Source organism: Spermophilus citellus, assembly GCF_964194105.1.
Source record: "Spermophilus citellus genome assembly, chromosome: 1".
NCBI classification, from domain to species: domain Eukaryota; kingdom Metazoa; phylum Chordata; class Mammalia; order Rodentia; family Sciuridae; genus Spermophilus; species Spermophilus citellus.
In genome coordinates this window covers 192287400-192301767 of record NC_138182.1, presented here as the reverse complement: position 1 = coordinate 192301767, position 14368 = coordinate 192287400, and the positions used below count along the sequence as shown (strand labels likewise).

The 14368-nt window shown below is 46.5% G+C and overlaps 2 protein-coding genes across 4 annotated transcripts in view; both read left to right on the top strand.

Moving 5' to 3' along the window:
* The window catches only part of KDM3B (lysine demethylase 3B), a 78646-nt gene extending 73560 nt beyond the window's left edge, over positions 1-5086 (top strand). For both annotated transcript variants that reach the window (XM_081309386.1, XM_081309385.1), the window contains one exon: positions 3682-5086. In XM_081309386.1, coding sequence (XP_081165512.1) covers positions 3682-3762 — 81 coding nt within the window. In that variant the 3' untranslated portion in view covers positions 3763-5086. The remainder of the gene's footprint in view (positions 1-3681) is intronic.
* A 113-nt stretch (positions 5087-5199) lies between these two features.
* Positions 5200-13384, top strand: REEP2 (receptor accessory protein 2). 2 transcript variants are annotated; one of them, XM_081309630.1, is made up of 8 exons: positions 5200-6836; positions 8589-8661; positions 8958-9034; positions 10941-11061; positions 11281-11394; positions 11738-11885; positions 11983-12113; positions 12196-13384. In XM_081309630.1, the coding sequence occupies exons 1-8, from the start codon at positions 6805-6807 to the stop codon at positions 12262-12264; spliced, it is 765 nt and encodes a 254-aa protein (XP_081165756.1). In that variant the 5' UTR covers positions 5200-6804; the 3' UTR covers positions 12265-13384. The 2 variants fall into 2 exon arrangements, with proteins under 2 accessions (XP_081165756.1, XP_081165755.1); XM_081309629.1 differs by lacking the exon at positions 5200-6836 and having other exon boundaries at positions 6856-8661.
* Positions 13385-14368: the final 984 nt, after the last annotated feature.

Here is a 14368-nt window from a genome sequence, read left to right as displayed (position 1 = left end):
AATTCCACCTCGACCTATGGAGTCTTCCTTTCAGAAACACCTTATCAGTCCTCAGTTCTCTTCAGTTGTGCTCTTAACCTAATCATCTTTTAACCTAATCATTTCCAGCTGGGCATGGTGCCACATGTCTATAATCCCAGTGGCTCGGGAGACTGAGGCAGGAGGATCAAAAGGCCACCCTCAGCAACTTAATGAGATCCTATCTCAATATGAAAAGGGCTGGGGATGAGACTTAGTGGTAAAGTGCCCCTGAGTTCAGTCCCACTACCTCCCCCATGCCCCCCCAAAAAAACCTCATTTCCAGCATGACAGCCCCTGTTTCTCTACCCTTGGAATGTATAATGTTTCTTTGTTTTTTGTTTTTGTTTTTGTTTTTTTGGAGTCATAGATGGACATAATACCTTTATTTTATTCATTTATTTTTATGTGATGCTGAGGATCAAACCCAGTGCTTTACACATGGTAGGCAAGCACTCTACCACTAAACCACAATCCAGCCCAGGTATAGTGTTTTGAACTTTAGGTAACTGACTTAGACACACCTCCCTGGTCAGCACTAAGGCAGTGTAAAGAAGAGATACAGACCTAAAACTGTTTCTTATAGCAAAGTTCTGTGCAGATTCAAATTTTTATAGCTGTCCTAGGGATTGCAGTTCCTATCCCTGAGAATTGCATTTGTAGGGGTGAAAATTGTTTTCCCCTTGTATAATTAAACTGGATGTTCAGATTAGGATTTTTGTGGTCTTGAAATGGATTCGAATTTTAAGGACAATTTCATTATTAATTCACTTTAGGAACAAAAAGAATAAAGAAACAGGATTCTCCATGCAGAAGAAGTTTTAATAGTTTGAATATACACTCTCCCCGTCTTTCACTTCTGGCCTCTTCTTCTGTTATGCCTGTTTCATTTCTGCCTTCTTTGGTTGATGACAAATCAGGTTGGAAGAAATTTTGTTGTTGTTGTGTTGTTGTTGTTTAATTGCTGGTAGGGTTAATCACCTTCAACTCTGAGCTTGATCTGCTTTTCATTTTTCAATATTTGAAACACATCAGCTGGGTGATGGACATACCTGTAATCTAGCTATTCAGGAGGCTGAGATAGGAAGATTGCAAATTGGAGGCCAGCCTGGGCAACTTAACAACACCCTGTCTAAAAATAAAACATTAAAAAGGTCTGGGGGTGTAGCTTAGTGGCAGTGTGCTCCTGGGTTCCATCCCTAGTACCAGGGGAAAAAATTCAAGGAACATTTCAACCATTAAATTCTTACACAAAGTATAATCACATTAGTATTATAGATATAATACAAATATTCAAACATACATATTTCAGATATCACCTCAGTCTCTACTTGTAACATATCACCTTATCTGTAAGGCCTTTCTTGACCCTGTTGGGCACTATTGTGCCCGCCTGTTTGCTTTATTTTTTATATTTTTTATATTGATTTCTGCTTCACCACTCCAATCCCCTTTTATTGTCTCAGTTTCTTCTGTAGTAGTTTTCATTATATATGGTATATACTTTATCTGTTTGTCACTATTCCTTCTCAAATGTAAGTTATTTAAGCTCTGTGAAGGCAGGAATTTTACTGTTTTGTTTGTTTTTGCAGTACTAGGCATTGAACCTAGAGCCTCGCACATGCTAAGTAATAAGTGCTCTACCACTGAGCTACATTTCCAGCTCTTATTTTTATTTTGAGATAGGGTCTGGCTAAATTGCCCAGGCTAGACACAAATTTGTTATCCTCCTGTCTCAGCCTCCCAAGTAGCTGAGATTACAGGTGTACACCACCACACCTGGCTTTGCTATTTTATTCACTGCTGTCCTTAGCATGATGGCTGGCACATAGTAGGTACTCAGTAAATATTTATTGAAGTAATAAAAAAATTAATAGAGACTAGCATAAGGGAGATTTGTGTGCCCACTACAAAGTGCCCCTTATGTTTTATGAAATGATATTATATATGTATACAACCTACAGCAGTTACATTGTTGAATGTATTCTTCCCCTTTCCATTTCTCCATTTTCCCTCAATAGAGATAACCACAGTCTTGGGGCTAGGGATATAGCTCACTTGGGAGAGTGTTTGCCTCACATGCACAAGGCCCTGGGTTTGATCTCCAACACCATCCAAAAAAAAGGAGATAACCACAATCATCATATCATTCCTTTTTTAAAAACTGTCTTTAAGCTGGGTGAGGTGGTGCACACCTGTAATCCCAGCAACTCGAGGGGCTGAGCCTGGATGGAGGATCACGAGTTCAAAACCAGCCTCAGTAATGGGGAGGCACTTAGCCCCTGAATTCAATCCCTGGTATCCCTATCCCCCCCCAAAAAAAAAAAAAAAAACTGTCTTTAGCCTGTTTGCTTGCTTGCTTGCTTCCTTTTTTTATTTTTGGTACTGGGGATTGAACCCATTGGTGTTTAATCACTGAACAACAACAAACAACAACACAGCCCTTTTTTATATTTTATTTAGAGACATGGTCTCTCTCACTGAGTTGCTTAGGGCCTTACTAAGTTGTTGAGGCTGGCTTTGAATTTGAAATCCTCCTGCCTCAGCCTCTGGGATTTCAGGCATGTACTATTGTGCTTGCCTTTTTGCTTTATTTTAATAACTTTTTAATTGTGTCTTCCAACTTCACATGTAACACTTGTTCCTTTTAGACAAATTAAAAAATACATATAGGATTGGGATTTTGACTCAGCGGTAGAATGCTCACCGTAGCACATGGGAGGTGCTGAGTTCGATCCTCAGCACCACATAAAAATAAATAAATAAATAAATAAATAAAATAAAGGTGTTGTCCAACTACAACTAAGAAAAATAGATATAAAGGAGCCAGGCTTGGTGGCGCATGCCTGTATCCCCGTGGCTCAGGAGTCTGAGATAGGAGGGTCATGAGTTCAAAGCCAGCCTCAGCAATGCCAAGGCGCTAAGCAACTCAGTGAGATCCTGTCTCCAAGTAAAATACAAAAAAGGGCTGGGAATGTGGCTCAGTGGTTAAGCACCCTAGGTTCAATCCCCAGTACAAAAAAAAAAATTCAACATACCAATAGTACAAAACTAAACAGCATTATAAGTTATTTTCCCCCTTCCCCTTCCACTGTTCATTGCATCCTTATTAGCTTTAGGACTTTGGCAAGATTCTTTACCTTAGAACCTGTATTTCCTCAGTTTCTCACCTATAAAATGGAGATGATAATAGATATTAATCTACCTCATAGGATTATGGCAAGGATTAAATGAAAATCCATATAAATAACTTAGTAATAGTACCCAGCACATAGATAATGATGATTGTATAGCCTTTCAAGTGACTGTATCATTCTTTCTTAAATACAGACCTATAGCTGGCTTTGGTGGCACACACCTATAATCCTGGTGATTTGGGAGGCTGAGTTAGGATTACCAGTTGGAGGCTAGCCTCGAAAGACTGTCTCAAAATAGAAAGGGCAGAGGGTAGCTACAGGGTGTTCAGTCCCTGGTACTGCAAGGAAAATGAATACATGGAGAACTTACATTGTGCACAATTTATAAATCCTGGTGGGGAGTGATTTAGGAAGCATGCAGTCATTTCTTCACCAGTTGGCTTAGAATCAGAGTAGAACTTTACATTTGTGTTTGTGGAACACAAAATGGAGCTGCATTCAACTGACAGTGCTAATTACTCTCCAGGTGAAGAACATCATTTACCATGCAGTGAAAGATGCTGTTGGTACCCTCAAGGCTCATGAATCCAAACTGGCAAGGTCTTAGGCACGGAGAAATTCCAAGCTCCCTTGTGAAGCAGGTCTTTTCACTCAACACTTACAGGGAACCACAGGGTTCTCTGCTGGAGCAGAGGCCCTTCACCTGGAGCCAGTGTGGTCAGTATTACAAACTCTCCAGCCACTCTTTCTACGCTGCCTCAACACTGAAGGTTGACACAGGAAAGTCGCACTGTTCACACACACAGTTTCTGACTCCAAGCCAAGGGTGCCACATCCCCAGCCAGTGGCCTTTTGGGAACCCGGATTGCCTGAACATCGCTAGGCTTTCCTGCATTATTCTCTGACTTGAGATCATGGAATCCAGGAATGTGGGCACACTTTTCTTTTCCTCTTGTGCCTCGTTAAGTGGGGATGTGTTTGGAGGTAGAGGGAATCATGTAACTGGTATAAGTAGGGGTGATTGCTTAAATATGCCTGGTGGAAGCCTGACTGTCTCTGCACATGACCTCTGACATGGCCTGCCCCAGGAGATGGGGTACAGCTATTCCCCACACTCTCCCATGAACACTGGAGTCTTACAGGACCCAGGGAGAACCCACTGCTTTTCCCAGGAGGCTCCAGGATTAGGAAATGTGTGTATTTAGTGAAAAATAGGTTTGTAGTGAAATAGTTACTATTTCATGAAAGTAGATATTTTTAGAATTTTTGAAATACCACAGTTGTTTTCCTGGATTATGAGGAAAGGCACATTACATTTAGTCTTCCTTTCGATAAAACTCTTTGAAGAAATATGATTTTTAGAAATCAGTTGCCCATTATAGCACAAAATTAGCCAAAGCAGAATTTAAAAGAATTGGCTTTTTAGAATTCTTTTAGTTTCTCCCTCTCCCCTCTCAGTCTTATCTTGAGGGAACAGTCATCTGAGAAAGAACTTTGTCATGTCTGAGCTGTGGTGTGTCCCCACATATACACACTGGTGACTCCAGGAACCATTTTCACCTATTACCAGCGTTCCCTTGGGACTCCTCATTTACAAATGCTAAGGAAAGTTTGATTTCCAACATGAAGGTTTTTGTTTTTTGGGTTTTTGTCCTGAAATATTTTCAGCAAAACTTTCCAACTCAGTGGAGTTTTTATTAAAAATTTATTTGAAAATGATGGAATTCATTGGCCCATAGGTACATTGGGAAATGTATCTCTTTCCAGCTGTACTGTAGTGCCCTGCAGGCTTGTTTATATGTTCACAATTACTTTTTTTTTTTAAATAAAAGTCATTTACTGTAGAATACTTTTAATTTCACTTTCTGTATTTTAATTTTGTCGAAGGGCTGATTGGGATTTCCATGTTCTTATTAAAAATCTAACAAATCTGTTTGGAGTGGACTAAATTCTTCCTTGGACCAACCCTTTTAAAGTCAAGGCCATATTGAGGGCTGGTTTAGAGGTGGGTTTTCATTTCCAGGTTTTTGTTATTGCACTGCACCTGATTACTGCTCTTTGCTTCCTGAATTTATTGCCATTTGGGAGAAAGGAAAAGTGCCAGGGTGAAGTCAGTGTGGTTTGGGGCTAAAAGGCAAGGAGCCACTTGAGTTAGAGGGTGGATGGAGAGAGGGATTTTCCTAGTTTATGCTCTGTGAACAGTGGAGTCTTACCTTCCTAGGGCAGAATGTCTGGGAAGAATGGCCCAACTGAGATTTATTTTTGTTTGTTTATTAAACAACAAAGTGGCTTGACTGGTAAGGACAGACTACATTCCAATTAGTAGAGGCCTTTTAGAGGGGAAGTTGTAAAGAATAACAAGAGGGGTCATTAGAGGCTGCTTCTCTGGAACGTTTTAGCCGGGGAATGGAATTACCAGGTTGAAATATATCATAGTTAAAGGATACTAAGTTTGAATAAGACCATAACTCTATTTAAATATAGAACTCAGCATGTCCATTCAGTCTGGATGGGTACAGGTTCATGTTGTGGTCAACAGAAGGATTACACCTCGACATGAAGGGTAAAGAAATGGCAAAACTTTAAAATGGAACAGGAAAGGAGAGCAATTGGGGGGTGCATTGAAGTTGGCTGCTTTGGTGAAAATCAGGAGGCAGGCTAGCCTACATTCTGGATATAAATGTCTTCAGAATTAGGACATACACTGCCCTCAGTGCTTACTGATGGGGGTGGAACTGCAGCCCCTGGACTCATCACTGATCTGGGACCCAGGTACCTCTCCCAGCCCCTGTTTGAAATTTAAGGCTCACATCTCCCCTGCAGAGCTTACTGACAACCTGGGAAAACAGATAGCTCAGGCAGGGCCTTTTTGAACTAGAGATTGGTGATTGTGGAGAAGGCGTGGGGTGGACAGGTGTAGTTGTGTCTCTGACTTCAGGAGCTCAGGTGAATGTCTTTACGCGTCCTGTAATGGGGAAGGAGCATCCGCTAGTCAGCACGTGAGGTTATGTAGTCAGTTTGAAGTAAACTGCCTGGGTTCATATCTCAGCAGTGTGACTCAGTGGTTTTGTGACCCTTGGCAATTTATTAAATATTCCTAAACTTTCCATGTCATTATCTTAAAAATGAAGATATATTTAACTTCTAGGGTGTTTGGAGGATTCGATAAATAGTGCATGTGAAGCTCTCGGGACAGGGCCTGCCTCACAATAAACACTCAACAAATCATAGTAGTTATTCCTTGTTATGAGTAAATCTTCAGCCTGATGTGGGCAGGGAAAGGACTTTGTTATCAGGTTGGAATCAAGAAGGCCTGCAGGAGCGGGTCCACAGGTCTCAAGGCCCTAGAAAGGTGAACAAGCGGTTAAGAGAGAGGCAAGGCATAGAGGGTGAAGGCGCATGCCCAGCCACAGCAGGTGCTAGAGGGGCGCGCCGCCGCTGTTGCGGCCTCCCCTTTAAGAGCCGCCACCGCCCACGGTCCGCCGCTGCGGCAGGGACCTCCCCTTTAACAGTGGCAGCTCGGAGCTCCGCTGCCCCCGCGGCGGCTGCTGCTGCTACTGCAGCTCCTGCTGCTGCGGCCGCTCGGCCTCAGACAGCTGCATCCTCGACCCGGGCCGGGTCCCCGCCCCACACAGCGCCCGGCCCAGCCATGGTGTCCTGGATCATCTCTCGCCTGGTGGTGTGAGTGCGGAGGCGGCGGCTGGGCGCGCCCGGGTTGGGGGCTGTGGGGGCCAGTGATGGAGGGCGGGGATATTAAATCCCCGGAATGGACTATCCCAGGGCTTGATGCAACAGTCACCTAAAGGCACATCGTTTCTGTTTGGGGTCCCCAGAGATGTAGGACCCAGGACTGGAAAGGGGACACTAGGGGAGTTAGCAGGCCTGAATTCCAGGGACCTCACCCACATTATTTTTTCATAACCTTTTTTTATTTTTAATTGCCCTGCTCCTGTGCCCTCCCCCATCCTAGGGGCTAAGCAGCGGCTGATTTGTAAGGGGAGGTGGGCACGTTTCTTTTCCACCTCCAGATCTGGGCTGGAAAAACCCCTCCAACCAGGCCTCCTCTCCCTGGGTGAAGAGGAGAGTAGGACAGAGTGGGGAGCGAGGCAGGGCCTCATCATTCCATAGCTCAGGAGCCATGGCCGTTTCCCTGGGCCTCCCAGAGGGCTCCCGCCCTCCTCCGGCTTTCACTGCCTGGAGACTGAGGATGAGGATACCTGCCCCAAAGGCCCCAGGAAGGAAGACTGGGTGAGGGGAAGCAGAGATGCTTGGAGGACAAAGTGTAGGAGGTAACTGGGAAAGGAGGCGTGTGTTCAGCCTGGGGTTGTGAAAACCACTGCGGGAAGGATGTTTGTAGGCCTTCATTCACCCGCCAGCCACATTGTGAAGCGAGGTCCCTAGCACCTCCCCTAAACTCCAAAGGGAACCCACACAATCCCAAATTTTGTCCTTGAGGATTCTACTCCACATCCCATCTGCAAAGGCTGGTTTGGAAGTAATCTGCCTCCATCAGGCAACCCCCACAAGTTGTCAGGGAAGCTCCTTGTGGGCCTCAGCCAACCCCTGTCCTAGCTCAGGACCCTGCTACTCAGCCTCCACCATGGGGACTGACATCCCTGCAGCCCCACCCTACTGGCTTCTCATTCAATGCTGTCATGTATGTGCTTGTTTCCTCTTACCCATTCCTTTTCCCCATTCCAAACCAGAGGGAATCTACAGGCCTTATTACTTCTCTGTGGGCTTCAGGGTAGCTGCTTCTCTGTGGCCTGGAGGAGCCCCCAAGAGGCATTGCTCTTCTTCCTAACTAACCTGTGTCCTGTCTGTGGCCTGTAATGGAATCATCAGCCAAGGCCTTGAGCCCAGGGCTCTTCCCTAAGCCTAATCTTGGAGGAATTGACATGGGGGATAAATGTCTTTGCTTCTCCCAGGGCCTCCTGACCCTGTGCCCTCTGGTCTCCAGGGCCACAATAGTGCCTCTAACTGCCAGGTTGAGTATCATGTTAGGTGGTGTCAGGTTCTTTTGCCAAGCTGGTCCTACCCAGCCTGGCTCTGAAACAGGGAAGTAGAAGGTAAGGACTGATAGGTTGAATAGCATGAAGCCCAGAAGGAGGGAAGATAGCTCCATGGCAGTGACTGGACTCCCCCACTCCTCATGACATGCTTGTCCATAACCAAGGATCATGACTAAAGGGACCACATTCGACACTATGGCTCCTGGGTCTTTGTGGGCCTCCAGGGCAAAAGAGGAAATGAACAGTGGATGGGAGGGGCATCTCCCTTGCTGGCTGAATCCCCCATGCTTATGTATCTCCTGAGTCTTGACAGCTTTGACCCTAACCCCTGACCAGACTCCACCCTTTCCCCCTTACCTACCCAGGGGCCAATGCAGAGCTGGGAGGGAGAGGGGCCCAGTAACTATACCTGCCTCCCTAGGCTCATCTTTGGCACCTTGTACCCAGCCTATTCTTCCTACAAGGCCGTGAAGACCAAAAACGTGAAGGAATATGTGAGTGGATGACCTAAACCCCCTATCCGACCCACACTGTAGAGATAGGAAAGGGTAATGGGTCATATTACAAATGGAGGTGACTTTGTGTCAGCACTGTTGGCCATTAACAAGGCCCCGGATAAAGGAGGTTCCTGGGTGTTCCTTTTGCCCAGCCTTGGCGTGGCCCACAAATTTGGGTTCCTGGGTGTTCCTTCCCACAGCCCTGGTGTGAGGAGTCTGTAGATGGGGGCGTCCTAGGTGTCCCTGACCCCTTAGCCCTCAACCCCAGCAAATGCTGCCCTCTGTCCCCTCAGGTGAAATGGATGATGTACTGGATCGTGTTTGCCTTCTTCACTACAGCTGAGACGCTGACGGACATTGTACTCTCCTGGTGAGGTCCAGCATCCCTCTCTGCATCTTAGGGCCCAGGCCTCTTTCTTTCTCTCATCAGACAGACAGAAGATTGGACCCCCACAGCGGAGTCCCCCCAACTCCTGACAGTCTCTTGGGGTCTTTAATATTTCACTCCTTGTCTGACTTGATCAGCAGAATAAGAGCAAATAGATGGGCATGGTGGCATACATCTGTAATCCTAGTGATTGGGAGGATGAGGCAGGAGAATTAAAGTTCAAGGCCAATCTGGGAAACTAAGTGAAGCGCTGTCTCAAACAAAAAATAAAAATACTAGGGATGTACCTCAGTGGTGGAGTGCCCCTGGGTTCAATCCCCACTACTGGGGGGGGGGGAACATAACCCCCACATTTCTTTCTGGGGGCAGCCAAAGCCGTAGTGGAATTTAGGAACCTTACTTCTGTTATACTTACTGTGAATAGGCAAATCACTCTCTAAGCCTTGGCTTCCTTATTTGTGAAATAGACATGGGATCCAACCCTATAGACATGGGATGCTTGTATTTCCAACCATTTCCCAGGTAATTCTAGACTGTGTGCAGTTGAGAACAGGGAATATGTCTGAATCATCTGCATAGTCACAGCAGGAGCTCAAAAATATCTGCTGAATGAGCAAATGCCTCTTGGAAAGGAGAACTAATAAAACAGTACTCTGCAAGTCAAGAGAGTTTTGCCTAGGGGTGGGAGACAGAAAGACCATAGCATTTATAGATAAGCCCCTGGTTTTTTGAGAACAATAATATTAATAGAAATTGGTAATTACACAAGATATGTCTTCAAGACTGAGGATAGTGGTAAGTCTAGATCCTTTTGACACAGGGAAGGAGAGGGCTTTAATGAGGGCTTTGTGAGGACACTGGAGTCTTCTTGAAAAAGTTTGGCAGTGGGGGAAATGGAAAACAGTCCTTAAGAGTGAGGGGTGCTGGGTGTGTCTGCCTGTAGTCTAAGCTACTTGGGAGGCTGCGGCAAGAGGATCATTTGAGCCTTGGAGTGTTTTTGTTTGTTTGTTTGTTTGTTTTGTTTTTGTTTTGTACCAGGGATTGAACCCAGGAACAGTTATCCACTTAGCCCCAGCACCCCCCCCCTTTTTTTTTAATGAGACAAGGTCTTGCTAAGTTGCTTAGGGTCTTACTAAGTTGCTGAGGCTGGTCTTAAATTTGACTTGCAATCCTCCTGTCTTAAGCTCCCAAGCCACTGGGATTACAGGCATACACCACTGCTCCTAACCTAAGGGAAAAAAAATTTTTAATTGAGAAAATTGAGGATGGTCATGGTGGTGCACACCTGTACTCCCAATGACTCAGAAGGCTGAAGCAGGAGTGTCACAAATTCAAGACCAGCCTCGTCAACTTTGTGAGACCCTGTCTCAAAATAAAAAGGGGTAAGGATGTAGCTCAGTGGTAGACCACCTCTGAATTCAATCCCCAGTACTAAAAGAAAGAAAGAATATATATAGGTGTGAGTATGTGTCTATGTGTATCACAGCGGCAAATACTGGGATTCAGAACCCATCCCAGCTCTCTTCATAGAAGGGGCAGGAAGAGAAGCGGGTGAGGAACAGACATTAACCTGAAAGGTTAGGGAGTCTGCCTTGATCTTGACTCCAGGGCAGAAAAATAGGGGTCTTCTATAGGAATGAGAGGGCAGGACTTGAAGAGAGAAGAGAGCAAGGAGAGCCATTGCTGGGTAAATTTCTTCTGAAATCACATCTTACCATTTTTTTGTGAACTCTCAGCTGAGTCTCCTAATCCCCTTGGGAGCCTCATGAGAACTCCAGTGCACTAAGGGGTGGGAGACTTCCAGGGTTAAGCAGAGATCACTGCTGCTGAGCCTAGCATACCCCCTGACACCCTGCCCCATTCTTTATACTTGCCTCTGTCCCCCCAGGTTCCCCTTCTACTTTGAGCTCAAGATTGCCTTTGTGATATGGCTTCTGTCCCCTTACACCAAGGGCTCCAGCGTACTCTACCGCAAGTTTGTGCACCCAACACTGTCCAACAAGGAGAAGGTTTGGCCCCATTCAGCTTGCTTCCCAGCCTCCCCAAGCCAAGGCAGCCCTGCACCTGCAGCCACACAACCCTGTGCCATACATTCCTGGCCCTCCCTTTGGGTCTCCAGAACCTAAAGTGACCTGGCAATGCCCCAGCCTCCTGGAGTGAGCAAAGAGCAGGGCCTCCACAGCAGTACCCACCCCTGACCTCTTCCTCCTTCCCTTCAAATCTCTCAGGAGATCGATGAGTACATCACACAGGCCCGGGACAAGAGCTACGAGACCATGATGAGAGTGGGCAAGAGAGGCCTGAACCTGGCTGCCAATGCCGCTGTCACAGCTGCTGCCAAGGTGAGATGGGGTGGGCCCAGACTTCAAGGACCCCCACCTTGTTTGTCTCCTGCTCCTGGCCAGTCCCTTGGCATCCACCCTATCCTCAGGGCCATAGAGACTTTGGTCTTGAGCAGCTTGGGCTACCAGTCCTAGTTCTGTGTCCAGCCAAGTCACTTCTGCTGTCCAGCCACAGTTTCCTCAGCTGACCACAGGGAAAGTATGACCCGGCCTCTCAGTGAGCCTGGGTAAGGACAGTGCGGGGAAAGCACTGAGCCCAGGAGCTGCTGCCAGAACCATGGTGACCTTTGTCTCAAACCCACCCCCACACCCCTGCTGTCTTGGTGTGTGGTGGTGACCCTAGGGCCAGGGGGTGCTGTCAGAGAAGCTCCGGAGCTTCAGCATGCAGGACCTGACGCTGATCCGAGACGAGGATGCACTGCCTCTGCAGGGAACTGATGGCCGTCTCCGAACTGCCCCTGGTGGCCTTCTAGACACCATTGAGGACTTAGGTACAGGCAGGGGTCAGGGCCATGGGGGAGGAACAGGGTAGAGGAAGCCAGGTGGGAGACCCTGGACCTTTGTTCTCCTTTCCTCCCCACCAACCAGCTGATGACGCTGCCCTGAGTATAAGGTCTAGCACAAACCAGACAGATCCCCGGACAGAGACCTCAGAGGATGACATGGGAGACAAGGCGCCCAAGAGGGTCAAATCCATCAAAAAAGTGCCCAAAACTGAGGTGAGAGCGTGGGCCGAGCTTGAGGAAGTGGAGAAGGGGTGGTAGCACTGGTCTGAGTCCTGTCTTCTTCTACACTCCACAGCCACTGGCTTCCAAGACACTAAAGACCAGGCCTAAGAAGAAGAGCTCTGGCGGGGGTGACTCAGCTTGAGGCCCCATGCCCCCATGCTGCAGAGCAAAGAGGGAGCCCAAGGAAGGGCCACAGCCCTAGCCCCTGCTCTATACTGTGCCACCAGCTTAGGTGTCTCAGGCTCTGGGGCTCCCTCAGATAGATACTCGTTCCTGAGACCTACCCGGTGGCCACTCCTCTGGAGGGGGCTTGGAAGAGAGGAGAGAGGCCCAGCTGTGCGGGTTGTGGGTAGAGGCGGCCCCAGAGCTGAGCACTAAGCTCCCAAGGAGGGGAGGGCTCCTCAGCCCACACTGCTCTTCTCCCCACTCCAGTCCTGCCCTGCCCACCCAGTGCCTTGCTGAAGACCATGGCCATCCCCTTCTTTGAGGCCCTGACATGCCCCCCTGTTCTCCCCAGGATGAGGGTTAGGGACAGTCACAGCCAGATGTACCAAGGAAGGGCCTGAAGGCACTGGGAGAAAGGGAGCAAATAGGAGAGGCCTTGAGGGACCTGGATGGGGCTTCTAGACACAGCTTTTGAGTGAAGGACATGAGTTTTGTGTGAATTTAAATGACTGAGATGCCCTGATCAGAGCTGCATCTGGTAAGGCTGTGTGCTACATGTCCCCCCTGAAAAAAGAGGGTGGGGTTCGGTGTGTGAGTGTTGAGTGTTTTTTTACTGGGTCTAGAGCTGGGGCCAGTTTGGGTGAAGGACTCTCCCTCCAGTGCTCACCTCCTTCCACTCTCAGCCCTGGTCTTTCCCCCTCTTCACTCTCCCTGCTAGTCTCTGAGCCTCAGAGGATCCCAGCCCAGGTCAGGATGGGGCTCTAAGGGACCTCTCTGCTCCCCCTCTATCCTTGATCCTTTTTGCCTCACTCACTCCTGTCCTGACTTCCTAGACCCCAGTCACTGCAGAAGCCCCGCTGAGCTGGCTCCTTCCTCTTCCCACTGGGTCCTTCTTTGCCCCAGGGTCCCATTCTTAGGCCAAGCAGACCCCTGTCAGAGCCCAGCTCCAACCCTACCCCACCTCCCATTTCTGCTGTGGCTTCCAGCAGAGGCCAAGAGGAACCTGTGACAAAAGAAATGCAGGAGCAGAGGGACTCTCAATTCCTTGGAAAGATAGTGCCATTGGACCTTTGGCACTAGATGAGCCAATAAACCAAATTCTGGCACCTCACTTATTTCGGCCTCTGTGGTTTTTTGTTGTTGTTGTTGTTTTTAAGGTTTCCAATATCATTTTACTCATCAATTTAGGCTTTTACTTTAAGTTCTTATAATTAGTATTTAATTAAAAATCAACATTTGAAAAAAACATGTTTTAAGTGGCTGAAACTACACTGCATTAAACGTATTATTCTTTAATGTGTTAATATATAATTTATCCTTCAGAGCTCAAAATTCAATTTATAACCAAACATTGATTTTTGTCCACTAGAGAAATATAAATGCTTACAAACAAGGTATAAAGTAATTGTTAGCATATATAAGTTGAAATTTTATTTCCAAATGTACCTTAATCTTCCAGCTTTTTTTTTACAATGAGGTTCATTTTACAGAAATAAGATAACTGTGGCTGGGACTGTGGCTCAGCGGTAGAGGGCTTGCCTAGCACAGGCGGGACACAGGTTTGATCCTCAGCACCACATAAAAATAAAATGCATTATGTTGTTCCAGCTACACCAAAAGATAAATATATTTTTAAAAAATAAGATAACTAGTAATAACTGTCAGTAAACAAACCACACCAAGAACATATTAATAATGATATACTGGGAAACAAAGTAACAACAAAATAATTGGTAACATCTATTTACTAATACATTGCTAAGTTTTTCAATGTTAATATGACATTCATACTAGTAAAAATGTTATTTTGAAATATTTTCATATATCATGCATTAGGCTTAGGAGGGCTCTTTTAAAACATAAAATACCTTTTAAAAGAAAGTGTATCTCTCTCTCTCTCTCTCTCTCTCTCTCTCTCTCTCTCTCTCTCTCTCTTTTGTATTCACTCAACCCCTGAACCACATCCCCAGCCCTTTTTATATTTTTTTTTAAGAGACAGAGTCTCGCTAAGTTGCTTAGGGCCTCACTATGTTGCTAAGGCTGGCTTTGACCTCACAATCCTACTTTAGCCTCCTGACACA

Bases quoted from the DNA above. Each gene is read 5' to 3' on its own strand.
- REEP2 (XM_081309629.1), top strand. From the start codon at position 8,539: ATGCAGAGCTGGGAGGGAGAGGGGCCCAGTAACTATACCTGCCTCCCT. The intron at 9,035-10,940 runs GTGAGGTCCAGC...CTGTCCCCCCAG, and splicing joins ACGGACATTGTACTCTCCTG to GTTCCCCTTCTACTTTGAGC. The intron at 12,114-12,195 runs GTGAGAGCGTGG...TACACTCCACAG, and splicing joins AAAAAGTGCCCAAAACTGAG to CCACTGGCTTCCAAGACACT.